The following is a 26,699-nucleotide window of genomic DNA, read 5'->3' as shown; positions in this document are numbered from 1 at the left end:
TGTCAACAGCCATTATTTTAAGAAACATAGGCCCACATACGCCAATCGAATCTATCCTGAGTGCATTGGCTCCATATGCTGTACTTTCCACTGCAAATGTAAGGTTGATCAAGGACAAACAGACCCAATTAAACAGGGGTTTCGCCTTTGTTCAGCTGGATTCGTCTTTTGTAAGTTTTGTTTTCCCTCTCTGACTAATATCATAAAGTGATCACATTGCCACTGGGTTATTTTAACTAATAAAAATGCTCCGTGAAAGCATTGTAACCGACTTTTGGCTTTATGAATGTTTAATATAGAGCCAGCAAGAAGTTAAGAATTCAAATCATTATATCTCTGAAGGAAGGAATTCATTTGTGACTGAATGTTGGCATGTTTATTAAGAAGTCAGGCTTAATAGCAGGGTGGAGACATTTTAGAAAGCACCTGTTCTCTGAAGGGGTTTAAGATCAGTTTGTGGAGGATGTGCTCAATAGAAGAGCAATTTTTTATGGATATCATAGGATTTTTTTAATGGAACGCAAGCACATTGACACCTTTTCATTGATGTTCTGGCTCAACTTTTGCAAGAGTAATGGAATTTGCAATAGCAGCAAGTATAATATTTGATGGGCAACCATTATGTCCCAAGGTATATTGTGTTATATTCCACCAGCTTTCTCAGCTTACTAGGTTCTTGTAGGTTGTTTTTCGGAAGCTGTACACTCTGCGTTGGTGAGCCAGGAGATATTTTTAAAAGACAACTGTAGAATGCACCCTTAAAATTTGTATTTTTTTCCTTTTTACAGGAAGCTTCTCATCTTATTCAGATACTGCTTGCACTACAACCTCCATTAAATATTGATGGTCGGACTATTAATGTTGATTTTGCCAAATCTTTAAAAAAGTAGGTTGTTTCCAAATGTGATCATTGTTCTAAGTACTGCGGCACTATTTTGATAATAGATTCCTGCTTGACTTTTTTGGATAAGTTGTTAAAAGCTTGCAATCCCAAAATGTGTAATTTCTCATTGATTACATGTGTGATGAACTAAGATACAACTTGCCAACAGTGTCACTTTGAACTGATGGAAGATGAATAAATGCTACTTTTCTCATTTTATTTTTCCCTGTTGTTTTATATCCTGAGATTTAAAATCTCCATGCAAATTACATCAAAACAAATTAAAAGCTTGTAATCTATAAACTCTGGATGTCCCTGGCTGGAACAGTATGGTAATAATGGCATCATTTAGTGATGTCACATAGCATTCCAGTGTTGCTTCCTGTCAATGATGTTGATATTTTGGCAGCAGTCACTGAATGTATACTTTGCTTGTTCTGAGGTTAACATATTTACAGGGTGTTTTGAAAGGTTAAAGGGGAAAGCCCATCTGGCATCAACTGAAAAATTGGACTCTGGCACAGATTTCCCTTCTAACTCTAAGAAGATTGGTTGCTTCTGTACTAATTTTGATGTCCTCATCAATCCATAATTGACTTTATTTTAGGGACCATATCCTTTCTGATGGTAATAAGATCAGTTCATCTGCTGTTGCAATCACAGCTATAGCTGCTGCCCAGTGGTCATCAAGCCAGGTAATGGTTCCTTTTACGTGGTTTCCTTGTCTATGTAAATTATATTGCTTAACTTAATAAATACTCTTTATCAGCTTTGTAATCCATATTAATATCCTGCAAAATATGGATGGAATTTGCCTTAATTTGTTGTAACTGTAGAACAGTCAAAATCTATAGGCTGTCAAGGGTGATGCACTGTGTATTTTTGTCTTGAGTATAAACCCTCTCAATTAGGGTTGCAATTCCAAATGTGCAGGGTTCTTCTGCTACCATGACCATGTGGTTCTCCAGGTGTAATCTTCTGAATGTCACCTGGCTGCTCAGCTGCACCAAGCTATTTGTGTAAGTGGTAGTTTAATGATTGAAATTGGGATTGCTATTTTTAGTACCTTTTTTTTAATCTATTGTGTAGGTCCAGCAAGGATCAGAAGATGGAAGCATTGACTATAACTACTACCAGCCGGGACAAGATGGCTACAGTCAATATGAACAAGTATGTTAAAGGAAATAGTGAAGTACTTAATTGTAAGCTTTTTGTGATTAATGTAAGAAATTAGAATATATTGATGGGGCCCATAAGTCAGTGGTCAGAAGTTTTTAAAAAGTGCATCTTTTTGGACAGTATTTCAATAGGTTTGCATCCACGCAATTGACAAATTATGGAATATTTTGATTAGCTTGTTTCAAGGGGCAATAGTTGAAGAAGCATCACTTTTACTTTGAGCAGCACATTAATTTTAAGGACTACTCTCCCACCTGACATTGCCATTAATCATTGAGTTAGTGGAGTGAATTTTGCAAAGTGCATTTATTCCAAGTAGATATTCTTCTGACTTTTATATAACTAATAAGGAGAGCAGAATTAGTCTACTCGGCCCATCAAGTCAGATCAGCCATTTGATCATGGCTGATTCGTGTTCCCTCTGCTTCACATTATAACCTTTGACCCCTTAGTAATGAAGAACCTATCAACTTCCGCTTTGAATATGCTGAATGACTTGGCTTCCATAGCTGTCTGTGGCAATGAATTCCACAGATTCACCACCCTCGAACTAAAGAAATTCCTCTTCATCTCTATACGAAAAGGGTGTCCATCTATTCTGATTCCAGATTCTTCCACTATTATCAATCTTCTGAAAGTATAAGCCAATTACATTTTGTAATAAGATGTTTTTGAAAGCTCTGGAAGCACCTTCACTTGCACTGCAACAGTTCAAGGCAACATGCCTTCGTATTCTCTGATGAAAATGGGAATAAATAGTCTTATACTGATGGCTATAATTCCATTAATTACTTCTTTCAAAATAGTAAATGGCTTTTTAAAAGGATCAAATCGAGGATTATCAGAGAGGTGAGGTTTCAGTAAATCTCAGCCTACTCTTCAGCCAGTATTATTTCGAAGTGAAGGTGCCAAGGAATTGCAGCATTGTGATGGAGATGATCATTTACACCCAGTTAAGCAAAATGCTAATAATATTATGTCTGCTTCAGATGTATTCACAAGATTATGGTCACCAAAGTGGCTCCTTGGATTCCACACAACAAGGTGTAACAACATACCAGACACCTGCAGTAATCTCAGGTGCGTTGCCCACTTTAATTTCATTGTATATTTTGTTAATACTGTGTTTGACTTAAGTGTGGCCTCTGTAACTTTGCAGATTGATTGTTCAGAGCTAGCACTTGTACTTGAGAATGTACCAGCATGGCACTGAGGTATTCTGGCAATTTTCACCTTCATAGGAAATCTTACAGTCCCAGTTTCTTGGAAGATGAGGCTCATTGATCAGGTATAGGTAGGAACTTGAATCTTGCCACCTGGTAACAAATACATAGTATTCCATGTGAGTTGTATATGAAGGCCACAATAGCCATTTTTTTTTCTGCCTGCTTTTGTGCATCAGAGCCCTTAAGAGTGGACTGTTTGTTTTTTTACTCACTATGATACCATCACCAGTTTTACTGCTTCTAATTTACGGTCCTCTGAGACCTGATCTTAAAGAAAGATAGCTAAATATTCCAATTTGTCACTTCTATTTGATTAGAATGTAGTAGTAGTATTGTAGAGCAAGGGGCATGATAGGTACAGAAGATGTTGTGGTCATCCACTTCAACCAGGGAAGGCACAGTTTATGACACTTGTTTGTACCATTGGACCTGGAGGTTGAGGGTGGAATTGTCCCAGTGCAATGGCTTTTTCACTTATAACGTGATACGATGGACAGCCACCAGTATTAGAATATAGTATCTGAAAACACTTTGATCTCATTTCGATTTATAATTGTGTTTAATTCATGATTTAATTGCCTTGGAAGGTTTCTCAAAATAGTTCCTGATTCATAATTCTGTATTCAGTTAATACTGGAGGTTGGCTCATTCAATTAATTATCAAACTTTTTGCATATAAAAAAGCCAAGAGAACTGACTGACAGTTTTCAATCCGGAAATCTGCCAAGTTATACCATAGGTTAATAATATTTTGATTATGTAAATGTTATACAACTCATCACTCACCAGCTTGGTGCATTATTTTTCTCCTTTCTCCTTAACAGCTCCTCCTACAATTTCTAAACCTGCAACAGTTTCCCAAGATGGTCAAAACTACCAGTTACAGAATCAGTCTGAGGTATGACAGACCTTTTCAATGTTCAGGAATGTTGAAGGTTATTGAATTGTTTAACTCCTGAAGTTGTCATGGAAGTTGTAAGCACAAGGCAAAACAATTTTTAAAACAGTGTAATTTTTTCCTTAGTCTCTGCAAGCAGGCCAGTCCCAGCAAACAGATACCACCGCACCCAATGGTTCTTCAGATTCAAAGGATTCAAGCTATCGTGAGTGTTTTACTCAGATCTTATTCTGTTTTTTATGTTTGAGTAGTCTTCAGTTGTTACTGATAAGCCACTTTGTTTTAGCATTAAAGAAAAAGAAGTATGACAGGGCTAAGATGAGTGGGAATACAGATGATTGGGAAAGTTTTAAGGAACAGCAGATCTTAACTAAAAAAGCAATACGAAGAGAAAAAATCAGGTATGAGCTCAGTCTAGCCAGGAATATAAAAGGGGATAGCAAAAGCTTTTTTAGCTATGTGAAGAGAAAGAAGATAGTTAAGAACAATGTTGGCCCCTTGAAGAATGAATTGGGAGAAATTGTTATGGGAAACAGGGAAATGGCAACAGAATTTAATGCATACTTTAGATCTGTCTTCACCAGGGAGGACACAACCAATCTCCCAGATGTATGGATGGGCCAGGGTCATGAGATATCAGAGGAATTGAGACAGATTGACATTAGGAAAGAAACTGTGATGAGTAGACTGGTAGGACTGAAGGCTAATAAATCCCCGGGTCCAGATGGTCTGCATCCGAGGGTTCTAAAAGAGGTGGCTCAGGAAATTGCGGATGCATTGGTGATCATTTTCCAATGTTTCTTAGATTCAGGATCAGTTCCTGAAGATTGGAGAGTGCTAATGTTGTCCCACTTTTCAAGAAGGGAGGGAAGGAGAAAACGGAGAACTATCGCCCTGTTAGCCTAACGTCAGTCGTGGGGAAGATGCTTGAGTCCATTATTAAGGACAAAATAGTGGCACATCTAGATGGCAGAAATAGGATTAGGCCGAGCCAGCATGGATTTACCAAGGGCAAATCATGCTTGACTAATTTGTTGGAGTTTTTTGAGGGTGTAACAAGGATGTTAGATGAGGGTAAGCCAGTGGATGTTGTGTACCTAGATTTTCAGAAGGCATTCGATAAGGTGCCACATAGGAGATTGGTGAGTAAAATCAGAGCTCATGGCATTGGGGGCAGGGTTTCAACATGGATAGAAAACTGGTTGGCAGATAGAAAGCAAAGGGTAGCAGTGAATGGGTGTTTCTCAGACTGGCTGGAGGTGACTAGTGGGGTACCACAGGGCTCTGTATTGGGACCACAGCTCTTTACGATTTATGTCAATGATTTAGATGAGGGCATTGAAAACTATATCAGCAAGTTTGCTGACGATACTAAACTGGGTGGCATTGTGACATGCGAAGAGGACGTTAGGAGAATACAGGGAGACTTGGATAGGCTGAGTGAGTGGGCAGATACTTGGCAGATGTCATTCAATGTGAATAAATGTGAAGTTATCCACTTTGAAAGCAGGAACAAGAGGGCAGAGTATTGTCTGAACGGTGTCGAGTTAGGTAAGGGAGAAATGCAAAGAGACCTAGGAGTCCTAGTTCACCAGTCAATGAAGGTGAATGAGCAAGTGCAACAGGCAGTAAAGAGGGCAAATGGAATGTTGGCCTTTGTTACAAGGGGAATTGAATACAAGAGCAAGGATGTCCTTTTGCATTTGTACAGGGCCCTGGTGAGACCACACCTGGAATATTGTGTACAGTTTTGGTCTCCAGGTTTAAGGAAGGATATTCTGGCAATTGAGGAAGTGCAGCGTAGATTCACTAGGTTGATTCCTGGGATGGCAGGGCTGTCTTACGCAGAGAGATTGGAGAGATTGGGCTTGTACACGCTGGAATTGAGGAGATTGAGAGGGGATCTGATTGAAACGTTTAAGATAATTAAAGGATTTGATAGGATTGAGGCAGGAAATATGTTCCAGATGTTGGGAGAGTCCAGTATCAGAGGGCATGGATTGAGAATAAGAGGTCAGTTATTTAAAACAGAGTTGAGGAAGAGCTTCTTCTCCCAGAGAGTTGTGGAGGTGTGGAATGCACTGCCTCGGAAGACGGTGGAGGCCAATTCTCTGGATGCTTTCGAGAAGGAGCTGGATAGATACCTGATGGATAGGGGAATCAAGGGATATGGGGACAAGGCAGGGACTGGGTATTGATAGTGAATGATCAGCCATGATCTCAGAATGGCGGTGCAGACTCGAGGGGCCGAATGGTCTACTTCTGCACCTATTGTCTATTATTGTCTATTGTTTATCCATTCCAGCTATACCAGATGTGTCCACTTACCAATATGATGAGTCATCTGGGTATTACTATGACGCACAAACTGGATTCTACTATGATCCTAATTCACAGGTACCTACTTATTAAAGCAATGAACATTCAGATCTTTGCGTGTTCTGATTTCCTCAAATTGATAATTGTGTGATTTCATTGAATGTTTGAATGCTGCAGTTATCAATGTGAAGTTATCAATGATAGATTTCCAAATTCGGGGAATTTTTAAATCTGTAAGCATTGTACTTGACTGTTCCATCAAGATATAGCTAAGCTCTGGGTGTGTACTCTGTATATTATCTTAGATGTAACCCTGCAAGTTTTCAGCATTCCTAAACAACTGGCTTCTTTTTGGCTTAAAATGGAACATTGAGCATTGAAACTCCAATAAGATGGCACTCTTGGGTCTTTAATGTCAGCTGGCAGCTTTTCCAGATTATTGGCTGCTACATCCTGCTTTTAATTTACCTCCCAGTGTAGAGTCCCCTCCTGCTTCAAATTATCCACCATTATCCCTATACCAAAGAAGACATGCCTGAACGACTGACGTCCTGTTGCACTCAACTTAATAGTAAGGAAGTGCCTTGAGAGGCTGGTCAAGGATTACATCTGCAGTTTGCTACCACCCAAACTGGACCCCCTACAATTGGCCTACTGACACAATCAATCGACAGACAGTGCAACGGCCACTGCTCTACATACCATCCTTACATATCTGGAGAAGAAGGATACTTATGTGAGAATGTTGTTCTGGACTACAATTCAGCATTCAACACCATAAATCCATCCAATTGTACAAGAAGCTCAGTGATTTCGGCCTTGACCCTGCCTTGTGCAGCTGGATCCTGAACTTTTTACCAGATCGCCGACAGGTGGTAAGAATGGGCCCCTTGCCTCCACCCCTCTGACTCTCAATACAGGAGCCCCTCAGGGCTAAGTCCCCTCCTTTACTCCGTGTATACCCATGACTGTCACCACCCACAGCTTTGATCTAATTAAATTTGCTGAGGACACTACTTTAATTGGCCTAATCTCAAACAATAATGAGATGGCCTACAGGGAAGAAGTCATCTCTCTGACACAGTGGTGTCAAGAAAACAACTTCTCCCTCAACATCACAAAAACAAAGGAGCTGGTTGTGGATTACAGGAGGAATGGAGACTTCCTATTGACATCGATGGATCTGGGGTCGAGAGGGTAAACAGCTTTAAGTTCCTTGGCATCCACATCGCCGAGGACCTTGTGCTCTGTACACAACAGCTGTGTGGTGAAAAAGCACAACAGCTCCTCTTTCACCTCAGACAGTTGAGGAAGTTTGGTATGGGCCCCCAAATCCTAAGAACTTTCCACAGGGGCACAATTGAGAGCATCCTGACTGGCTGCATCACTGCCTGGTATGGGAACTATGCTTCCCTTAATCACAGTGGTGCAGACAGCCTAGTGCATCTGTAGTTGTGAACTTCCCATGATTCAGGACATTTACAAAAACAGGTGTGAAAAAAGATCATCGGGGACTTGAGTCATCCCGACCACAATCTATTCCAGCTGCTGCTATCTGGGAAATGGTACCATAGCATAAAAGCCAGGACCAACATGCTCCAGGACAGCTTCTGCCACCAGGCCATCAGATTGATTAACACGCTGATTTCAGTGTATTTCTATGTTCCATTGACTGTTCTATTTATTATAAATTACTACAATTGCACATTTAGACAGAGACATAATGTAAAGATTTTTACTCATGTGAAGGGTGTAAGAAATAAAGTTAATTCAATAACTTGTCACAAATACCCAGTTAAAATTATTTTCCCTGAAGTCTCATCCCCAGTGTGTTACTCCATGCATAAACAATATGTAGTCACTGTAAGTAATATGCCTACTTCAAATTGTGCTGTGCGTTTCAGGGACTGAAATGTTTTCCAGTGAAAGCAGAATTCTGAATATTTTATGTACTTAAGACCAGTGCATTTCTTGAGTATCTTGAGTTAAGCCTTGCTCTTTTTAATGGATTTTCGATATTGTGAAAAAAACATTCATTTTAAAAGGAATATCTTTTCATGTAAATCAAAACCTTGGTCTGTGATGAAAGAAACCATGCACCACTCTGAAATAAACCTGATGGATGCAGTGGATTAAATCTGAGACTGAAAATTTAAGGTTTAAGCTAGGAATGTAGATGTGATATCATTATCTTGTGTATCTCTTGCATAAGATGATATCAATTTGGATGTGTGGAAACTCTGAGGCATAATAGTGAAGGCACATTCCTCCTTTGAAGGATCCCTTGTTCTTGATCCACACCTGAGCTGAAGATGGTTAGAATCAGAATCAGGTTTAATATCACCTGCATATGTTGTGAAATTTGTTTTGTGACAGGAGTGCATACATTATAAAACTAAATTGCAACAAGGAGTACATATTAAAAATTAAATTGAATAAGTAGTGCTTAAAGAGGGGAAAATACTGACATGGATTTCATGGGTTGATTGTACATTCAGAAATCTGATAACAGAGAGAAAAAGGTTTTCCCTGAAACATTGAGTCTTCAAACCCCTGTAGCACTTTCCTGATTGTAGCAAAGAGAAGAGGACAGGTTCTAGGTGATGGGGGTCTTTAATAATGAATGCTACCTTTTGAAGGTGTCCTGGAGGCTGGGGAAGCTGTTGCCCATGACTGGCTGAGTTTACAACTTTCTGTAGCTTTTTTGAATCCTGTGCAGCAGTCCCTCCAGACCAGACAGTGATGCAACCCATTAGAATTCTCCCCACTGTACATCTGTGGGGGGAAAACATAATTTGGGAGCGTCTTTAGTGACATACCAAGTCTTTTGAAACTCCTAATAAAAAAAGACTCTGATGTGCCTTCTTTTTAATTGCAACAATATACTGTGCTTAATTATTGTATGTCAATGATTTAAGGGGCTTCATGATTGTTATTCATTTATTGTGTTATAAATGAACAATGCTTTTACAAAATTTTGTTTCAGTACTACTACAATGCACAGACTCAGCAGTATATGTATTGGGATGGAGAAAAACAAACTTACTTACCTGCTCCAGATCAAGCTGCACAGCAAAACGTTAAATCAACAGGAACAAAAAGTAAGGAAGGAAAGGAAAAGAAGGAGAAACCAAAGAGCAGGACAGCACAACAAGTGAGAATTTTAGCATGATTTTCTAAACGCAGCTGATGTGGCTTCAGCTACCCTGGTTATGAGCTTGAGGTTGAGACCTGCAGTTGAATTGCTGTAAGATAAGTAGATGTTATGAACCTTCAGGAAGATACTTGAGAATGTAATTGCTAGTAGTGATTTCTGCTTTAGATCCCTCTTCAGTACTGGGTGCACTGGAACTGAATGTTTTATTTTTACCATAGATTGCCAAGGACATGGAGCGATGGGCGAAAAGTCTAAATAAGCAGAAAGATAATGTCAAAAGTAACTTGCAGATGATTGCTGCTAAAGAAGAGGAGAGGAGAGAGTCTGCCGCTGCTGATGCAGGATTTGCTCTATTTGAGAAAAGGGTATGTGGATGAGAGTCGAGCAATTGTAGTAACTGCAGTGGAGTATTATTTAGCACTTGAATTAGTTGTAGAGCATTTAATGCAATTTAATTTTTTATTGAAATAAGATATTTGCTAAATGATTAAGGGTTAACAAAATGATTATGAGCATAAGATCAAATATTAAAAGGTATTTGGGGTTTTGTGAGCGTGCAAGTTCAATTAAGTGAGGTGTGGAATATTTTTTAAAAATTGAATTATATGGTACTTTGCAAAAGAGGGAAAATAAAACATTTTGGAGTTAAAATCCGGAACTTGTCAAAATCAGAAATTAAATGTTGTCATAACTGATCTGTATAATGATACAAGACAGACTAGAGAATATACCCAAATTGTTACGCTGAGTCTGATAAAATTTTTAAATTGTGTGGTGGAAAAGCAAAGAAGTTTTTCCATATTTTGCAGCATTTAAATGAGCATTTTAAATATAAGATGTTGTTCTTATGATTTTATACACTTTGAGAAGTGGCAGAAATATAACCATATAACAATCACAGCACGGAAACAGGCCATCTCGGCCCTCCTAGTCCGTGCTGAACTCTTAATCTCACCTAGTCCCACCTACCTGCACTCAGCCCATAACCCTCCACTCCTTTCCTGTCCATATACCTATCCAATTTTACCTTAAATGACACAACTGAACTGGCCTCTACTACTTCTACATGAAGCTCATTCCACACAGCTATCACTCTCTGAGTAAAGAAATACCCCCTCATGTTTCCCTTAAACTTCTGCCCCCTAACTCTCAAATCATGTCCTCTCGTTTGTATCTCCCCTACTCTCAATGGAAACAGCCTATTCACATCAACTCTATTTATCCCTCTCAAAATTTTAAATACCTCGATCAAATCCCCCCCTCAACCTTCTATGCTCCAATGAATAGAGACTTAACTTGTTCAACCTTTCTCTGTAACCTGTGCTGAAACCCAGGTAACATCCTAGTAAATCGCCTCTGCACTCTCTCTAATTTATTGATATCTTTCCTATAATTCGGTGACCAGAACTGCACACGATATTCCAAATTTGGCCTTACCAATGCCTTGTACAATTTTAACATTACATCCCAACTTCTGTACTCAATGCTTTGATTTATAAAGGCCAGTGTTCCAAAAGCCGCCTTCACCACCCTATCTACATGAGACTCCACCTTCAGGGAACTATGCACTGTTATTCCTAGATCTCTCTGTTCCACTGCATTCCTCAATGCCCTACCATTTACCCTGTATGTTCTATTTGGATTATTCCTGCCAAAATGTAGAACTTCACACATCTCAGCGTTAAACTCCATCTGCCAACGTTCAGCCCATTCTTCTAACTGGCATAAATCTCCCTGCAAGCTTTGAAAACCCACCTCATTATCCACAGCACCTCCTACCTTAGTATCATCGGCATACTTACTAATCCAATTTACCACCCTATCATCCAGATCATTTATGTATATTACAAACAACATTGGGCCCCAAACAGATCCCTGAGGCACCCCTCTAGTCACCGGCCTCCATCCCAATAAACAATTATCCACCACTACTCTCTGGCATCTCCCATCTAGCCACTGTTGAATCCATTTATTACTCCAGCATTAATACCCAACGACTGAACCTTCTTAACTAACCTTCCATGTGGAACTTTGTCAAAGGCTTTGCTGAAGTCCATATAGACTACATCCACTGCCTTGCCCTCATCAACATTCCTCGTAACTTCTTCAAAAAATTCAATAAGGTTTGTCAAACATGACCTTCCACGCACAAATCCATGCTGGCTACTCCTAATCAGATCCTGTCTATCCAGATAATTATTAATACTATCTCTAAGAATACTTTCCATTAATTTACCCACTACTGATGTCAAACTGACAGGTCTATAATTGCTAGGCTTACTTCTAGAACCCTTTTTAAACAATGGAACCACATGAGCAATACACCAATCCTCCGGCACAATCCCCGTTTCTAATGACATCTTAAAGATCTCCATCAGAGCTCCTGCTATTTCTACACAAACTTCCCTCAAGGTCCTGGGGAATATCCTGTCAGGACCCGGAGATTTATCCACTTTTAAATTTCTTAAAAGCGCCAGTACTTCCACCTCTTTAATTGTCATAGGTTCCATAACTTCTTTACTTGTTTCCCACACCTTACACAATTCAATATCCTTCTCCTTAGTGAATACCGAAGAGAAGAAATCGTTCAAAATCTCTCCCACCTCCCTCGGCTCCACACATAGCTGACCACTCTGATTCTCTAAGGGGCCAATTTTATCCCTCACTATCCTCTTGCTTTTAATATAACTGTAGAATGGAGTTATAAATGGAGGTATAATTTATAATAAATAATAAATGGAGGGAACATGCATGAATTTTCTGTGGAATAGAACTTGGAACCAGAAGTGAGTGACATGGGTTTAAGATAGCGTTTTGCCTTTCAACTTTTTTTGAATAAGGGTGTCATACTTGCTGTTTTCTAATCTCTGCAGCCGCTTCCTTTAAGACTGTATTGTCCAGTCCATTGGCTTCTGGCAACTTGTGCAACTTATAGCCTCTTGAATTTTTCCAAAACTTTATTGTTTGTAATTGGGATTGTATGTTCTGTGTGTTATTTGCAATTAGTTTGTCTGATACCTCAACGATATTAACATTGGATCTACAGTGAAGACTAATGCTAAAGTCACTTGATTCATCTGTCATTTTTGTTGTTAATTCAATAGTGTTGTTCACTAGAGGGCCCACATTTATTTTACCACACTCTTCCTATTTATATATCCATAGAAATTTCAACTATTTTTCTCCATACTAGGTTTTCTTTAAACTTTATTTTCACCCTAATGTGTTTTTTGGTCTTCTGCCACTTACCCTTGCCACAAGAAGTACAGGTCAAGTGTGCTTCATGAGGAAGGAGTATTTAGGTCTCCAGTATGTGATTCTTCCTTGTCCTGGAGACAGAGTGGGAGGCATTGGGTGTTGGTGGAGATGCAGGGGAAAAATAAGCCCGAATACTACAAAGGAACCCATCCCTCTGAAATACTGAGTAAATGGAATTTTTTTTTAAGGGATTGTAATTTCAAGGTTTGCTGGTTAGTTGGATGTATACAGCCCAGTCCATAATTGGAAAGCCCCCTCTGCCATTGAGCATATCTACACGGAGGTTGATGCAAGAAATCAGTATCCATCACCAAGGGCTCCCACTATCTGGGCCATGCCCACAGAAAATGAGTCTCAAGATTGTGTATGTTCACATAGATGTACTTTGATAATAAGTTTACTTTGAACTTTGAAGACAAGGGGAATTGTATCTCTTTTCTGTGTGGGTGGAGCTAAATTCATTGTGTATTGTGGTTTCCAGTAGCTGATGCTCAGTAAGTGGGCATTTCATGACATGCTGTAGAATGCCTGAATTCTTCAAGTTTGCACATCCAGATATTCTTATACAATGTCTGCAGCTTCCAGCATTTTTTTTCTTCTCAAATACTTTGCGTTGTTCAAATCTATGTTGTTTAATGGAAGTTGAATACATTTGTTACAGGGGATGATGGAACGACAGCCAATGGTATTGGAACCTTTCAGTGGTCTTTCGGAACACCTACGAGATGATGATGAAAGCCCACTAAAGGTTTGAACATCTTTCAAGATTGAATTTTGATTATTTTTAACGTTTCCATTTGTTCCAAATTTCACAGTAACATGGTGAATAGTGTAGTGCTATTGTAGTGCAGGACGTTGCAGTTCAGCGTTCAATTCCAACATTGTCTCTAAGGAGTCTGTATGTCCTTCCCATGACCAAGTGGGCTTTCTCCAGGTGCTCCAGTTTCCCCCCACAGTCCAAAGATGTATTTGGTTGGTTGATTAATCGGTCATTGTAAATTTTCCTGTGATTAAGCATTTATTTGAATCGGGTTGCTAGACAATAGACAGTAGGTGCAGCAGTAGGCCATTCAGCCCTCCTAGCCAGCACCGCCATTCACTGTGATCATGGCTGATCATACACAATCAGTACCTGGTTCCTGCCCTCTCCCTATATCCCTTGACCCTGCTAGCTATAAGAGCTCTATCTAACTCTCTCTTGAATGCATCCAGAGACTTGGCCTCCACTGCCTTCTGGGGCAGAGCATTCCACATATCCACCACTCTCTGGGTGAAAAAGTTTTTCCGCATCTCTGTTCTAAATGGCCTCCCCTTATTCTTAACTTGTGGCCTCTAGTTCTGGACTCACCCATCAGCGGGAACATGCTTTCTGCCTCCAGCGTGTCCAATCCCTTAATAATCTTACATGTTTCAATCATATCCCCTCTCGTCCTTCTAAATTCCAGTGTATACAAGCCCTGTCGCTCCAATCTTTCAACGTATGACAGTTCCGCCATTCTGGGAATTAACCTTGTGAACCTATGCTGCACTCCCTCAATAGCAAGAATGTCCTTCCTCAAATTTGGAGACCAAAACTGCACACAGTACTCCAGGTGGGGTCTCACCAGGGCCCTGTACAGCTGCAGAAGGACCTCTTTACTCCTATACTCAATTCCTCTTGTTATAAAGGCCAGCATGCCATTAGCTTTCTTCACTGCCTGCTGTACCTGCATGCTTGCTTTCATTGACTGATGCACAAGAACACCTAGATCTCATTGTACTTCCCCTTTTCCTAACTTGACTCCATTTAGATAGTAATCTGCCTTCTTCTTGCCCCCAAAGTGGATAACCTCACATTTATCCACATTAAACTGCATCTGCCATACATTTGCCCACTCACTCAACCTGTCTAAGTCACCCTGCATTCTCATAACATCCTCCGACATTTCACACTGCCACCCAGCTTTGTGTCATCAGCAAATTTGCTAATGTTACTTTTAATCCCTTCATCTAAATCATTAATGTATATTGTAAACAGCTGTGGTCCCAGCACCGAACCTTGTGGTGCCCCACTGGTCACAGCCTGCCATTCCGAAAGGGACCCGTTAATCACTACTCTTTGTTTCCTGTCAGCCAGCCAATTTTCAGTCCATGTCAGTACTCTGCCCCCAATATACCATGTGCCCTAATTTTGCCCACTAATCTCCTATGTGGGACTTTATCAAAAGCTTTCTGGAAGTCCAGGTACACACCATCCACTGGCTCTCCCTTGTCCATTTTCATAGTTACATTCTCAAAAGACTCCAGAAGATTAGTCAAGCATGATTTTCCCTTCATAAATCTATGCTGACTCGGACTGATCCTTCCACTGCTATCCAAATGTGTTGTAATTTCCTCTCTTATAATTTACTCCAGCATCTTTCCCACGTCAGCCACGGCCGTCCCTTACTCCCCTTAGGATCTTTCTTCCTCTTTGGAACGAACCGATCCTGCATCTTCTGCATTATTCCCAGAAATACTTGCCATTGTTGTTCCACTGTCTTCCCTGCTAGGGTATTGTTCCATTGAACTTTGGCCAGCTCCTCCCTCATAGCTCCATAGTTCCCTTTGTTCAACTGTATTACTGACACATCCGATTTTCCCTTCTCCTTCTCAAATTGTAGGTTAAAACATATCATATTATGGTCACTACCTCCTAATGGTCCCTTTACCTTGAGGTCCCTGATCAAATCTGGTTCATTGCACAACACTAAATCTGGAATTGCCTTCTCCCTGGTAGGCTCCAGTACAAGCTGTTCTAAGAATCCATCTCGGAGGCATGCTATATTGCTAGGGTGACATGGCTCAAAGGGCCTGCTCCACGCTGCGTCTCTAACTACCGTAAATTCCGGACTATAAGCCGCTACTTTTTTCCCACGCTTTGAACACTGCGGCCTATACTACGGTGCGGCTAATGCATTTTTTTTATGCCGCCAAAAACATTTTGCCTTGTAACAGTAGACCAATAAAATTGATGAGTAGTTCACAGAGGTCCAATGAAATTGTATGATAAATCAAGCGCACTTTCACAATTAAATTATTGTAAATCAGTCATTTGTACTCACCCTCATCAACATGGAAAACACTCGAAGAAAAGCATATGATGCAGCTTTTAAGTTAAAGGCGATCAATCTGGCGGTTGAAGAAGGAAATCGAGCTGCTGCACATAATCTTGGCATAAATGAATCGATGGTGAGACGGTGGAGACGCCAGCATGAAGAACTGAGTCAATGCAAAAAGACGACAAAAGCTTTCAGAGGTAATCATAGCAGATGGCTCGAACTTGAAAACTTTCTTGAAGACTGGGTTAACACACAGAGAGCAGGCGGCCGCGGTGTTTCCACCGTGCAGATCAGACTGAAGGCTAAAGCAATCGCCACCAAAATGAAAATCGAAGATTTTAGAGGTGGGCCATCGTGGTGTTTTAGGTTTGAGACGAAAAGGCCTGTCCGTCAGGGTACGCACGACTCTGTGTCAGCAGCTCCCTCCCGACACCACGAGGAAAAACTTGCTAACTTCCGCACATTCACTCAAATAAAGATAGCGGAGAATTCCATCGGGCCAGATGATATCATAAATATGGATGAAGTACCTTTGACGTTTGACCTGCCTCTCACTCGGACTGTTAATAAAAAAGGTGACTCGTCCATCACACTGAAAACAAGTGGCCATGAGAGAACGCATTTTACTTGTGTTCTGAGCTGCACAGCATCCGGACTAAAGCTTCCACTGATGGTGATTTTTAAGCGGCTGACAATGAAAGTTCAGTGAAAGCTGCCATCAAGAGTACAAACTCAATTCCAGCTGTGATTCCTGGGGGCACCACGAAGTATTTGCAGCCACTGGACATCAGCGTGAACCAGGCATTTAAAGTGGCGCTGCGTGTTGAGTGGGAGGCTTGGATGACGAGCGGCGAGAAATCCTTTACCAAAACAGGACGCATGCGAAGAGCATCTTTAACTCAAGTCTGCCAGTGGATCCTAAATGCGTGGAGCCGTGTCACAACATCCACCATCACCAACAGGTTTCGAAAGGCTGGACTGCTGCGTGATGAAGAGGACCGCGTGCGCTCAAGTGAGAGCGACAACGAAGAGACTGAAGTGAGTGACGAGATCCTGAGGTTGTTCAATTCGGACATTGAAGAAGAGGACTTTGATGGTTTTAGTGCGCAGGAGGAAGATGAAGAAGGCGATCAATAACTTTTCCTGGTAGGCTTTTTTTTACCAGTCGTTAGGAGATATTGGAATGTTGTTCGTGCACTGTTCAGTAAAAAAGTATACGCAACGTAATTTGTGTGTTACCGATACGTATGTATATTTAAAAGTAGCTGTGTTACAGGCACTGTTCGAAAAAAAGCATTTGCAATATGTATTTGTTTATGTGACCATACGGATTTAATTAAAAGTTAAAAAATCCTCACGTGTAATATCTTTCTGTGTAAATATCTCATATTACAACGTGGGACACCTGTGGCTTAAAATCCGGTGAGGCCTGTACAAGTACAAAATTGATTTTCTTTCTAAAATTAGAGCGTGCGGCTTTTAATCAGGTGCGCTGTGTAGTCCGGAATCTACGGTAAATGGTCAACAAATTTAAAGTGTTAAGTTCCAATTGGATCTGTTCCAACTGGTTTTATTCAACAATAAAATGTGACCTCTTGATCTGGGAAGTGCCTTCATATATGTGAACTCATTGTACAGAGCAGCTAGCTTCATAACTGGCTTGCATGTAACTATTATAATTATTTCATCCCTTTGCCATATTTTCTGATGTGCACCACTGATTCTCTGGTCTCCCAGCTGGCAGTGAAAAGTAATCTGTAGGTTAGCCATGTACTCTACGATATGGATCTGATGCAGTGAGCACTAACTAAAACTGAAAAATAGAAATGAAATGTTATACCACAGCAGGATGGAAGGCTGACTTTATTTACATTCCTTGTCATAAAGCGTGGAGAAACATATTTGACCAGTAGCCTCTGCATGAGCTCGCTGTTTGATTAATTCTTAGGCCATTTGGTTCATCAACTCTGCTCCACCATTCAGTCGTAACTTTTTTTTCAATCCCATTCTCCCTTCTCCCTGTAGCCTTTAATGCCTTTGCCAATAATAAATCTATGAATCTCTGCCTTAAATAACATCCAATGATTTGGGCTCCACAGCACACTCTGGCAATGTATTCCAGATTCACCACCCTTTGGCTAAAGAAGTTACTTGTCTCTAAAAATTAAATGACATCCCTTTATTCTGAAGCTGTACCCTCAGAAGTGAAACAAACTTCATAATGAGTCTTTATACTTGCACAATTTTCGTATCATGAAAAGTACCAATGCTTTTGTGCCATTTGTATTTTCATTTCCATGATCAGAGCATCGTTGTGCTATATTTCTGAGATGATTGTCGCACTTGGTTATTTTGATTAAATGAAACGAAGCTCAAAGGGATTTTTTAACCTTGCTATCTACCTCGCAGAGAAAGTCAAGCCCACTCCAGGGACTTGTGGCTTCTTATAGTGGAGAGAGTGATGAAGAGGAGCAAGAAACAACTCAAGATCTGGAAGAAAAAATGACAGATTGGAACAAAATGGCCTGCCTGCTGTGCAGAAGACAGTTTCCTAATAAAGAAGCACTTACTCGCCATCAGCAGCTATCTGACCTGCACAGGGTAACTGCAGTAAAATTCTATGTTACATTGACTTCTACTTATTATAAATTACTATGATTGTACTTTGCACATTTAGACAGAGATGGAACATAAAGATTTTTACTCGTGTATGTGAAGGATGTAAGAAATAAAGTCAATTCAATATTCATTATGGGGATACAGTGGTACTCTTCACTGAACTATCCATTTTTTGATTGCTCCACATTTTGTGTCAGTCACACTTGTGTTACTTGACTTTGGTCTATGATGAGAATACATGCACCACTCTGACACACATCTGAAAAGATGCAGTTCAATAAAACTGAGACCAAGCACTGAGAGGAAAATTTTTTGAGAATGTTTTGATGTTTAGAAATAATTACCCAGTAACAGCATTGAATTTTCAAAGATGTACAGTAATTCAATGCACAATTTTGGTGGATGGTGCAATCTCTTGGCTTAGCATGCTTCTTATAATCATGTTTATTTTGTGTAAATGGAGTTCATTTTGAGATACAATTGAATGCTACTTGTAACAACTGGAAATCTGCCTTCAATTTCGTGGTGAGGAAGGTGTGCAAGGGCTTGGGGGTGACACAGTAAACATATTTGTTTTCAATGCAGCAAAACTTGGAGATTCGTAGAAGATCAAGAATGTCTGACCATGAGCTTGAAGCGTTAGAAAAATCAGAAATAGAGGTAAGCTGATTTTCAAAAGTATGCTTGTATATTTACTTCTGGACCTCTCTTTACCTCAACAATCTTTTGGCCCTCAGTATTATCATTCCAGAACATCTTGGCTACTGGAAGACCCATCTTTACTCCAGTATAACTTGTCTAGAAATCTTACTGCCTCTGATTTATCTTATTGTGACATTTTTTCTGAATGAACAGAAAATTCATCTCATTAAATGAGATGACTGAAACCACTCTCTTAGATCTCCTAGTTGGTGTCAGGTGCTAATTCAGAATGTTCAGACTTGATATTCAATTTAACACTGAACTAAATTCTCAATCTAGTATCATTTTACTTCTGTCAGTATGGTAAGTGCACTGCTCATACTTCATCTCATTGTTGCCTGGATTAGGGAGCATGTCTCAAGAGGAGAGATTGAGCAAGTTGGGGCTTTTCTCTTTGGAGTGAAGGAGGGCAAGAGGTGACTTGGTAGAGGTGTAAGGTGATAGAGGCGTAAGAGTTAACAGCCAGCACCTTTTTCCCAGGGCATGAATGACAGATAGAGGAGGGCATAATTTTAAGGTGATTGGAAGAAAGTGCAGAGGGTTGTAAGAGGTTTTTAAAGAGTGGAAGGTGCATGGAATAAGCTGCAGGGACTTGGGCACATGGCTGAAAGAAAAATGGAAGGCTGTGTTGGAGGGAAGGGTTAAGTTGATCTTAACTGAATAGTTTGAAAGGTCAGCACATCATACTGTGCTGTAGTGTTCTATGTTCATTAGCTGCTGCACCTGTCATTCGTACCGTACACTTCAATGCTCTCATTAGCTAACTTCCCATTGACAGTATTTACCTGGCCTTCATCTATTATTATCTTCATAATTCATACGTATAATAGTTTTAAGGGGTTATGCACTTTGGTTAATATGGTGTTTTACAGGAGTGTTCGTGGGGCCATACCTGAAATGCTGTTAACAATTTTGCTCCCCTTGCCTAAAATGAGATACAATGGCATTGTGGGCAGTCCAAAGGTGATTCAGTAGGCTAATTCTAGGCATAAGTGTGTTGTTCTGTCAAAATATTCTAAATAATTTGGGTCTCTGTTCTTTGGAGTTTAGAAGAATGAGGAACTACCTTGTTCTTGACGGGGCTGGGAAGATGGATGTTGACAATTTTTTCCTCTGGAATTCTCTGTACAAGGATTATGGAGACCAGATAATTTGGTATATTTAAGGGAAGGATAAAAATTTGAAAGATTGAGGAATAGAGGTAATGCTGAAGAGTAGTTCAGTCCACCTAGCCCCTCAGCCTGCTCCAGGTTGGTCAGCAATGGTGGGGCATGCTGAAGGGCCAGGTGGTCAGCTCCTGTTTTCTTGTTCCTGTCTTCTGATCTTGCAACATGTCAACTTTATATTTCTCAGTCTTCTCTTTGTTTTATAGCCTTACCCCATTCTATTTAAACCATATGACATAGAAGCACTATTAGGCCATCTGAATATCGAGTCTGCTCCGCCATTCAATCATGACTGATTGAATGATTGAATTCTTCTATCTCCTCAACCCCAGTTCCCGGCTTTCTCCCTGCAATCTTTAATGCCATGTCCAGTCATTTTTGGAATCATCCTTATGAACCGCTAATGGACCCTCCAAGGCCAGTACTTCTTTTCTAAGATGAGAGGCCCAAAACTGTTTGCAATACTCAAGGTGAGGCCTCACCGGTGCCTTGTAAAGCCTCAGCATCACGTTTCTACTCTTGCATTCTAGACCTCTTGAGATGAATGCTAACATTGCATTTGTCTTCCTCCCCACTGACTCAACCTGCAAGTTCACCTTTCGGGTGTTCTGCACAAGGACTCCCAAGTCCCTCTGCCTTTCAAATTCCTGGATTTTCTCCCCGTTTAGAAAACAGTCGGCACATTTATTTCTACTACCCAAGTGTATGACCACATTTATGTAACTTTCTTCAGCCATGCTATTCTCTGGGATCTCTACCTTTTCCATTTGTGGTCTTCTTCATAGCTTGCTTTTCATAATCTATTATGTGGTGGTCTTGTATTCAGCTGTTGTGTAGTTTCCCCTCTAAACCTCTCCACATCTTGCTCCTCCTTTAATAAAGTTCTTCTTAGCCTACAATTTGGATCAAACGTGTTTCTTTTCACTCGTATCTCTGTGGCTTGCTTAAATATTGTAATATGGCTACATATTAATAAGTTGTAGTCTCCATTTTTAGATCAAATTATTTCATTGACTTTTACACTCTTTCCTCTGCCCCGTTTTCCCCCCCCCTCTCTTCCCCCCCCCCCCCTCAAACACACAGATGAAGTACAGAGACAGGGCAGCAGAAAGAAGAGAAAAATATGGAATCCCAGAGCCTCCAGAACCTAAGAGGAAGAGATTTAACAATGCTGCAGTAATGTAAGTGCAATACATAAGGAGAACTTGATAAGGCCATTCACTCCTTCAAGAACTTTTAACATTAGTCTGATATCTAATTGCATACCCTTTCTTCACTCCTTTAGTATCTTTGATGAACAATGTATTGATCTCTTTCTGTTAAAGTTAACAGTTGTTCACTTGAGTCTGTGAAACAGTAATTCAGTTATGCTCCCTAAGAACATATTTTTTCTTTTGTGTGGATTGGTAAAATGGGTATTAGAATCATCCTAGTTGTACTGAGAAGTTAGGGCCATAGTTCTGAAGTAAGAAGTTGGCCATTTGGAATTGTGAAATTAATTCACTGAAATAACGAATCTGTGAAAACTGCTCTGCCCAAACAGCCTTGGATGCTCTTGTGTCTTAGTTTATTTCTTACTAAGAAATAATGAAGTAGGTGGTCGTGGTGAAATAAATGATTAGTCATTTTTCATACTCAGTTCAGTTTTGTTCCTTGTATACTTGGGAACTAAATGTAGAATTATTTCAGCTTTTCTTTTAGAAAAAAACAATATAAGCTACAGCAAGTCCTCAGTAAATTTCATACTGGTTGGAAAGTCACTATGGAGAACTGCAAGACTGGTTAGGTCTTTCAAATTAATAACATGGATTATGATTTGAGAAGATTGAATTTGATCCACAGATTGAACCTCCTTTTGTTGCATTGCTAATTTTCTGCTGTAATGAAATGTTTTCTTCTTGATGTATTGTAACACTGTCAGCAAACAGATCAATTTTGTTCTGCCATAAGACACGAATCACATTATAAGAGATGCAGGAGGAAAGGTTATTCTGGACCTGGAACATCAGGTGCTGAAACTACCATAATAAACTTCCATCAGTTTAGTTTTATTTTGGACAAATTGAATTTGATATCTGATTGCCCTGTTATGCCAGAAAAGTGTTAGGCATTTCTAAATATTATGATTAAAATGTATATATATTTTCTTGTGACAGTGATTTTGAGCAGCCAACAAAAAATGGTATTAACAGTGACAATATTGGGAGTAGAATGCTGCAGGCTATGGGCTGGAAAGAAGGCTCAGGGTTGGGTAGAAATCGTCAAGGCATTACAGCGCCTATACAGGTAAGGTGTTTAATATATTTTCCTAATTGTGCTGCCATTTGATGATTTCACAGTTAATACAAGGATTTAAATTTTATTATCACTTGATGTCTAAAATATCTGCTTCCTCATTGAATAAGTATCCTATTTTAACTGTCAAAGCTACAGTAGATTGATACCTGATTGAACACTGCTTTTAATCTTAGTTAGGTTTTGGTTAAATCAAGACGAATGAGTCAGTTTGGGAACCTCTTCTAAATTTTACATAATTTCTGGCCTTAATTGATTGTGAAGTAACTGTTTAAAAACCATTGTTACTTCACAAAAGGGAAACAAAGTATCATGCTTAAGTATTCCTCCCATATCATGAAGTTCATTCAAAGCATTTCTTAGACATCTGTGACCTAATCGCAGTTTAGCCTTGATGAGTTATAGCTGTGACACAGGATTTTCTACATATTTGGTACTTTTTGGGAATACTTGGTTAAATCTATTACACTTGGCATTTGTGAAGCCAAAAATGTAAGAATAGGATCTGGTTGGAGTACCAACATTGAATGTGAAATTGGTCTTAATTCACTGGTGGACATTGGGTTCAACTCCATTTTGCTTTTCTGTCTGTCCCCCATATCCCTCAATGATAAAAATGATTCAGCATCCTCAACCCTCAAGTTGAAAAAGCCAAGGTTCAAAAATTTCTGCACTGCTTAAGTCGGTGTTCTGAATCTGGGAGTTATATTGATTATTGCTTCATTTAACATTTGTACCTTTTGGAGTATTCTGGAGGAGGAACAGAGTGTATAAAAGCTATTTGTGCTCTGTTGAATGGATATAAGTACAACATGGTTCAGTACTGTATGATTTTTAATTTTAGGCTCAAACAAGGATGAAGGGTGCAGGCTTGGGAGCACGAGGAAGTTCGTATGGTGTTACTACTTCTGATTCCTACAAAGACGCTGTTAAAAAGGCAATGTTTACAAGGTTTAATGAATTGGACTAACATAAGAATTATTGTAAATATGTAAATATTTTTCCTAATTTTTGCTACCGGGTATATACTTGAGTAAACAGTGTAATTTGTCTGTAGGAAATGTAATTTTTGACGCTTTGTTTAATCTTATTTATGTTGAATGTACAATGTACATTTTGTATTGTCTATCAAGTGTACAATAATGTATCTACTGTTTTCTTTTTTCAGAATAAATTTTGAAAAGAATGTGCATTTCTTTGTAAATCTGTTTGTTTAAAATTATAATCTACATAATGAATCAAGATTAGGCACCAAAAGTTTTCAGTTTCATATGATTGCAGAAAAGACTCCTCCAGAGAAAACATCTTCCGTGATCCTGCCTGTTGAACCCTACAAGAATATTATAGGCCATGTATATAGAAATCAGTCTTTTGAGCCATGGCTATTTAACAAGATCATGGCTAGCATATGACATTTCCCATAACCCTTGATTGCATTATTGATTAGAAAACTAGTTTAGGACATTGCTTCTGCAACTCCAGGGTAGTGAATTCCAGAGATGCTCAACTTTCACAAAAATTTCTTACTTTATCCCAGTTTTAAATGTGCATCCCTCATTCTAAGACCTTGCCTTTTTGTTCTAGGCTCTCCCCCATTCTCTCATTTATCTTTTTTAGTTTCCTAGAAATGTTATATAAACTTTGAATATAGTCACAATTTGCTTCTTGCAGGACAACTCATCCATACTTGAATATCCTGATGAACTTTTGAATTGCTTCCAATAAAATATCACTAAATAAGGGACCAGAATTCAGGGTGTAGACTGACATTGTAATGTGTCCTCTACTGTGCCTATTGCCTTGTTTATTAATTTATTGTACTGCCTTGTGCACTTTATGTAGCCCTGTGTCGGTCTGTAGTCTAGTGCAGTTTTTATGTTGTTTTACGTAGTCTAGTGTAGCCTTGTGCTGTCTCACGTAGTCTAGTGTAGTTTTGTGTTGTTTCATGTAGCACCAGGGTCCTGGAGGAACATTATTTTGTTATTACTGTGTACTGTACCAGCAGTTTAGTCAAAATGACAATAAAAACAACTTGAACTTAAGAATTGTTCACAATGATTAAAATCTAGTCTGTTACTTTGTATAGTTGCAGTAAGCCCTTACTATTTTTAATGCGTTTACCCCCTTGAAATAAAGTTTTAACATTCCATTTATCCTTCCCTATCACAAACTTATCTGGGATTTAACCACATTCAGTCTAACCAACTTGTTTTAACTAATTCCTTTCAGTCCCACATCTTTGCTGTTTCGGGGTTTTTTGTGTCTTCCCTGCTCCTAATCCTTGGGCCAATTAATATTTCCAACAATTTTATAGTCCTCTTCCTTTGATTTAATACAATCTTTAATTTCTTGTGTCAAGTTTAGACAGCTGCTTTTTCGCCTTAAGCTTTCTTCATCTTTATTGTTCCCTTTTTAGATTTTACAATTGTTGAGGACTAAAGCAAATGTTTGGAGCCTCTGGACCAGCCTGTATGCATGCGCAATCTAACAGGCACAGGCAAGTTAATGTCCGAGGTGTGAATTTTTATGGTTATTCTTTTATTGGAAAGTCATTCGATGCACTTTTGTATTTAGTTAATTAAGGGGCCAGCTTGTTGGAGTATTGCAGGTCAGAGTTTTAAGGCAATGGCTCAGTTAACTTTGGGAATTTTGAGATAAAATTGGGAAGATGTGCCTGGAGGCTGTGGAAGTGAGCGAGGTCCTCAATGAATACTTCTCTTCGGTATTCACCACTGAGAGGGAACTTGATGACGGTGAGGACAATATGAGTGAGGTTGATGTTCTGGAGCATGTTGGTATTAAGAGAGAGGAGGTGTTGGAGTTGTTAAAATACATTAGGACAGATAAGTGCCTGGGACCTGACGGAATATTCCCCAGGCTGCTCCACGAGGCAAGGGAAGAGATTGCTGAGCCTCTGGCTAGAATCTTCATATCCTCATTGTCCACGGGAATGGGACCGGAGGATTGGAGGGAGGCAAATGTTGTCCCCTTGTTCAAAAAAGGTAGTAGGGATAGTCCCAGTAATTATAGACCAGTGAGCCTTATGCCTGTGGTGGGAAAGCTGTTGGAAAAGATTATTAGAGATAGGATCTATGGGCATTTAGAGAATCATGGTCTGATCAGGGACAGTCAGCATGGCTTTGTGAAGGGCAGATCGTGTCTAACAAGCCTGATAGAGTTCTTTGAGGAGGTGACCAGGCATATAGATGAGGGTAGTGCAGTAGATGTGATCTACATGGATTTTAGTAAGGCATTTGACAAGGTTCCACACGGTAGGCTTATTCAGAAAGTCAGAAGGCATGGGATCCAGGGAAGTTTGGCCAGGTGGATTCAGAATTGGCTTGCCTGCAAAGGCAGAGGGTCGTGGTGGAGGGAGTACATTCAGATTGGAGGGTTGTGACTAGTGGTGTCCCACAAGGATCTGTTCTGGGACTTCTACTTTTTGTGATTTTTATTAACGACCTGGATGTGGGGATAGAAGGGTGGGTTGGCAAGTTTGCAGACAACACAAAGGTTGGTGGTGGTGTGGATAGTGTAGAGGATTTTCGAAGATTGCAGAGAGACATTGGTAGGATGCAGAAGTGGGCTGAGAAGTGGCAGATGGAGTTCAACACGGAGAAGTGTGAGGTGGCACACTTTGGAAGGACAAACTCCAAGGCAGAGTACAAAGTAAATGGCAGGATACTTGGTAGTGTGGAGGAGCAGAGGGATCTGGGGGTACATGTCCACAGATCCCTGAAAGTTGCCTCACAGGTAGATAGGGTAGTTAAGAAAGCTTATGGGGTGTTAGCTTTCATAAGTCGAGGGATAGAGTTTAAGATGTAAAGATGCAGCTCTATAAAACTCTAGTTAGGCCACACTTGGAGTACTGTGTCGAGTTCTGGTCACCTCACTATAGGAAAGATGTGGAAGTATTG

General features: G+C 39.8%; 1 protein-coding gene across 4 annotated transcripts in view; it reads left to right on the top strand.

Annotated features, from left to right (window-relative positions):
* The window catches only part of LOC132378093 (RNA-binding protein 5-like), a 50,408-nt gene extending 26,436 nt beyond the window's left edge, over positions 1-23,972 (top strand). For all 4 annotated transcript variants that reach the window (XM_059944846.1, XM_059944845.1, XM_059944844.1 and 1 more), the window contains 16 exons: positions 10-170; positions 789-886; positions 1,491-1,578; positions 1,973-2,053; positions 3,052-3,142; positions 4,113-4,186; positions 4,313-4,391; positions 6,492-6,583; positions 9,492-9,659; positions 9,881-10,027; positions 13,582-13,668; positions 18,410-18,601; positions 19,205-19,279; positions 21,571-21,668; positions 22,644-22,773; positions 23,627-23,972. In XM_059944846.1, coding sequence (XP_059800829.1) covers positions 10-170; positions 789-886; positions 1,491-1,578; positions 1,973-2,053; positions 3,052-3,142; positions 4,113-4,186; positions 4,313-4,391; positions 6,492-6,583; positions 9,492-9,659; positions 9,881-10,027; positions 13,582-13,668; positions 18,410-18,601; positions 19,205-19,279; positions 21,571-21,668; positions 22,644-22,773; positions 23,627-23,752 — 1,787 coding nt within the window. In that variant the 3' untranslated portion in view covers positions 23,753-23,972. The remainder of the gene's footprint in view (positions 1-9; positions 171-788; positions 887-1,490; positions 1,579-1,972; positions 2,054-3,051; positions 3,143-4,112; positions 4,187-4,312; positions 4,392-6,491; positions 6,584-9,491; positions 9,660-9,880; positions 10,028-13,581; positions 13,669-18,409; positions 18,602-19,204; positions 19,280-21,570; positions 21,669-22,643; positions 22,774-23,626) is intronic.
* The last annotated feature ends 2,727 nt before the right edge of the window (positions 23,973-26,699 follow it).

Source organism: Hypanus sabinus, chromosome 19 (assembly GCF_030144855.1).
Source record: "Hypanus sabinus isolate sHypSab1 chromosome 19, sHypSab1.hap1, whole genome shotgun sequence".
In the NCBI taxonomy this organism is placed as follows: domain Eukaryota; kingdom Metazoa; phylum Chordata; class Chondrichthyes; order Myliobatiformes; family Dasyatidae; genus Hypanus; species Hypanus sabinus.
The sequence above is the reverse complement of the archived record's forward strand: the minus strand, read 5'-3'. Positions and strand labels throughout refer to the sequence as shown.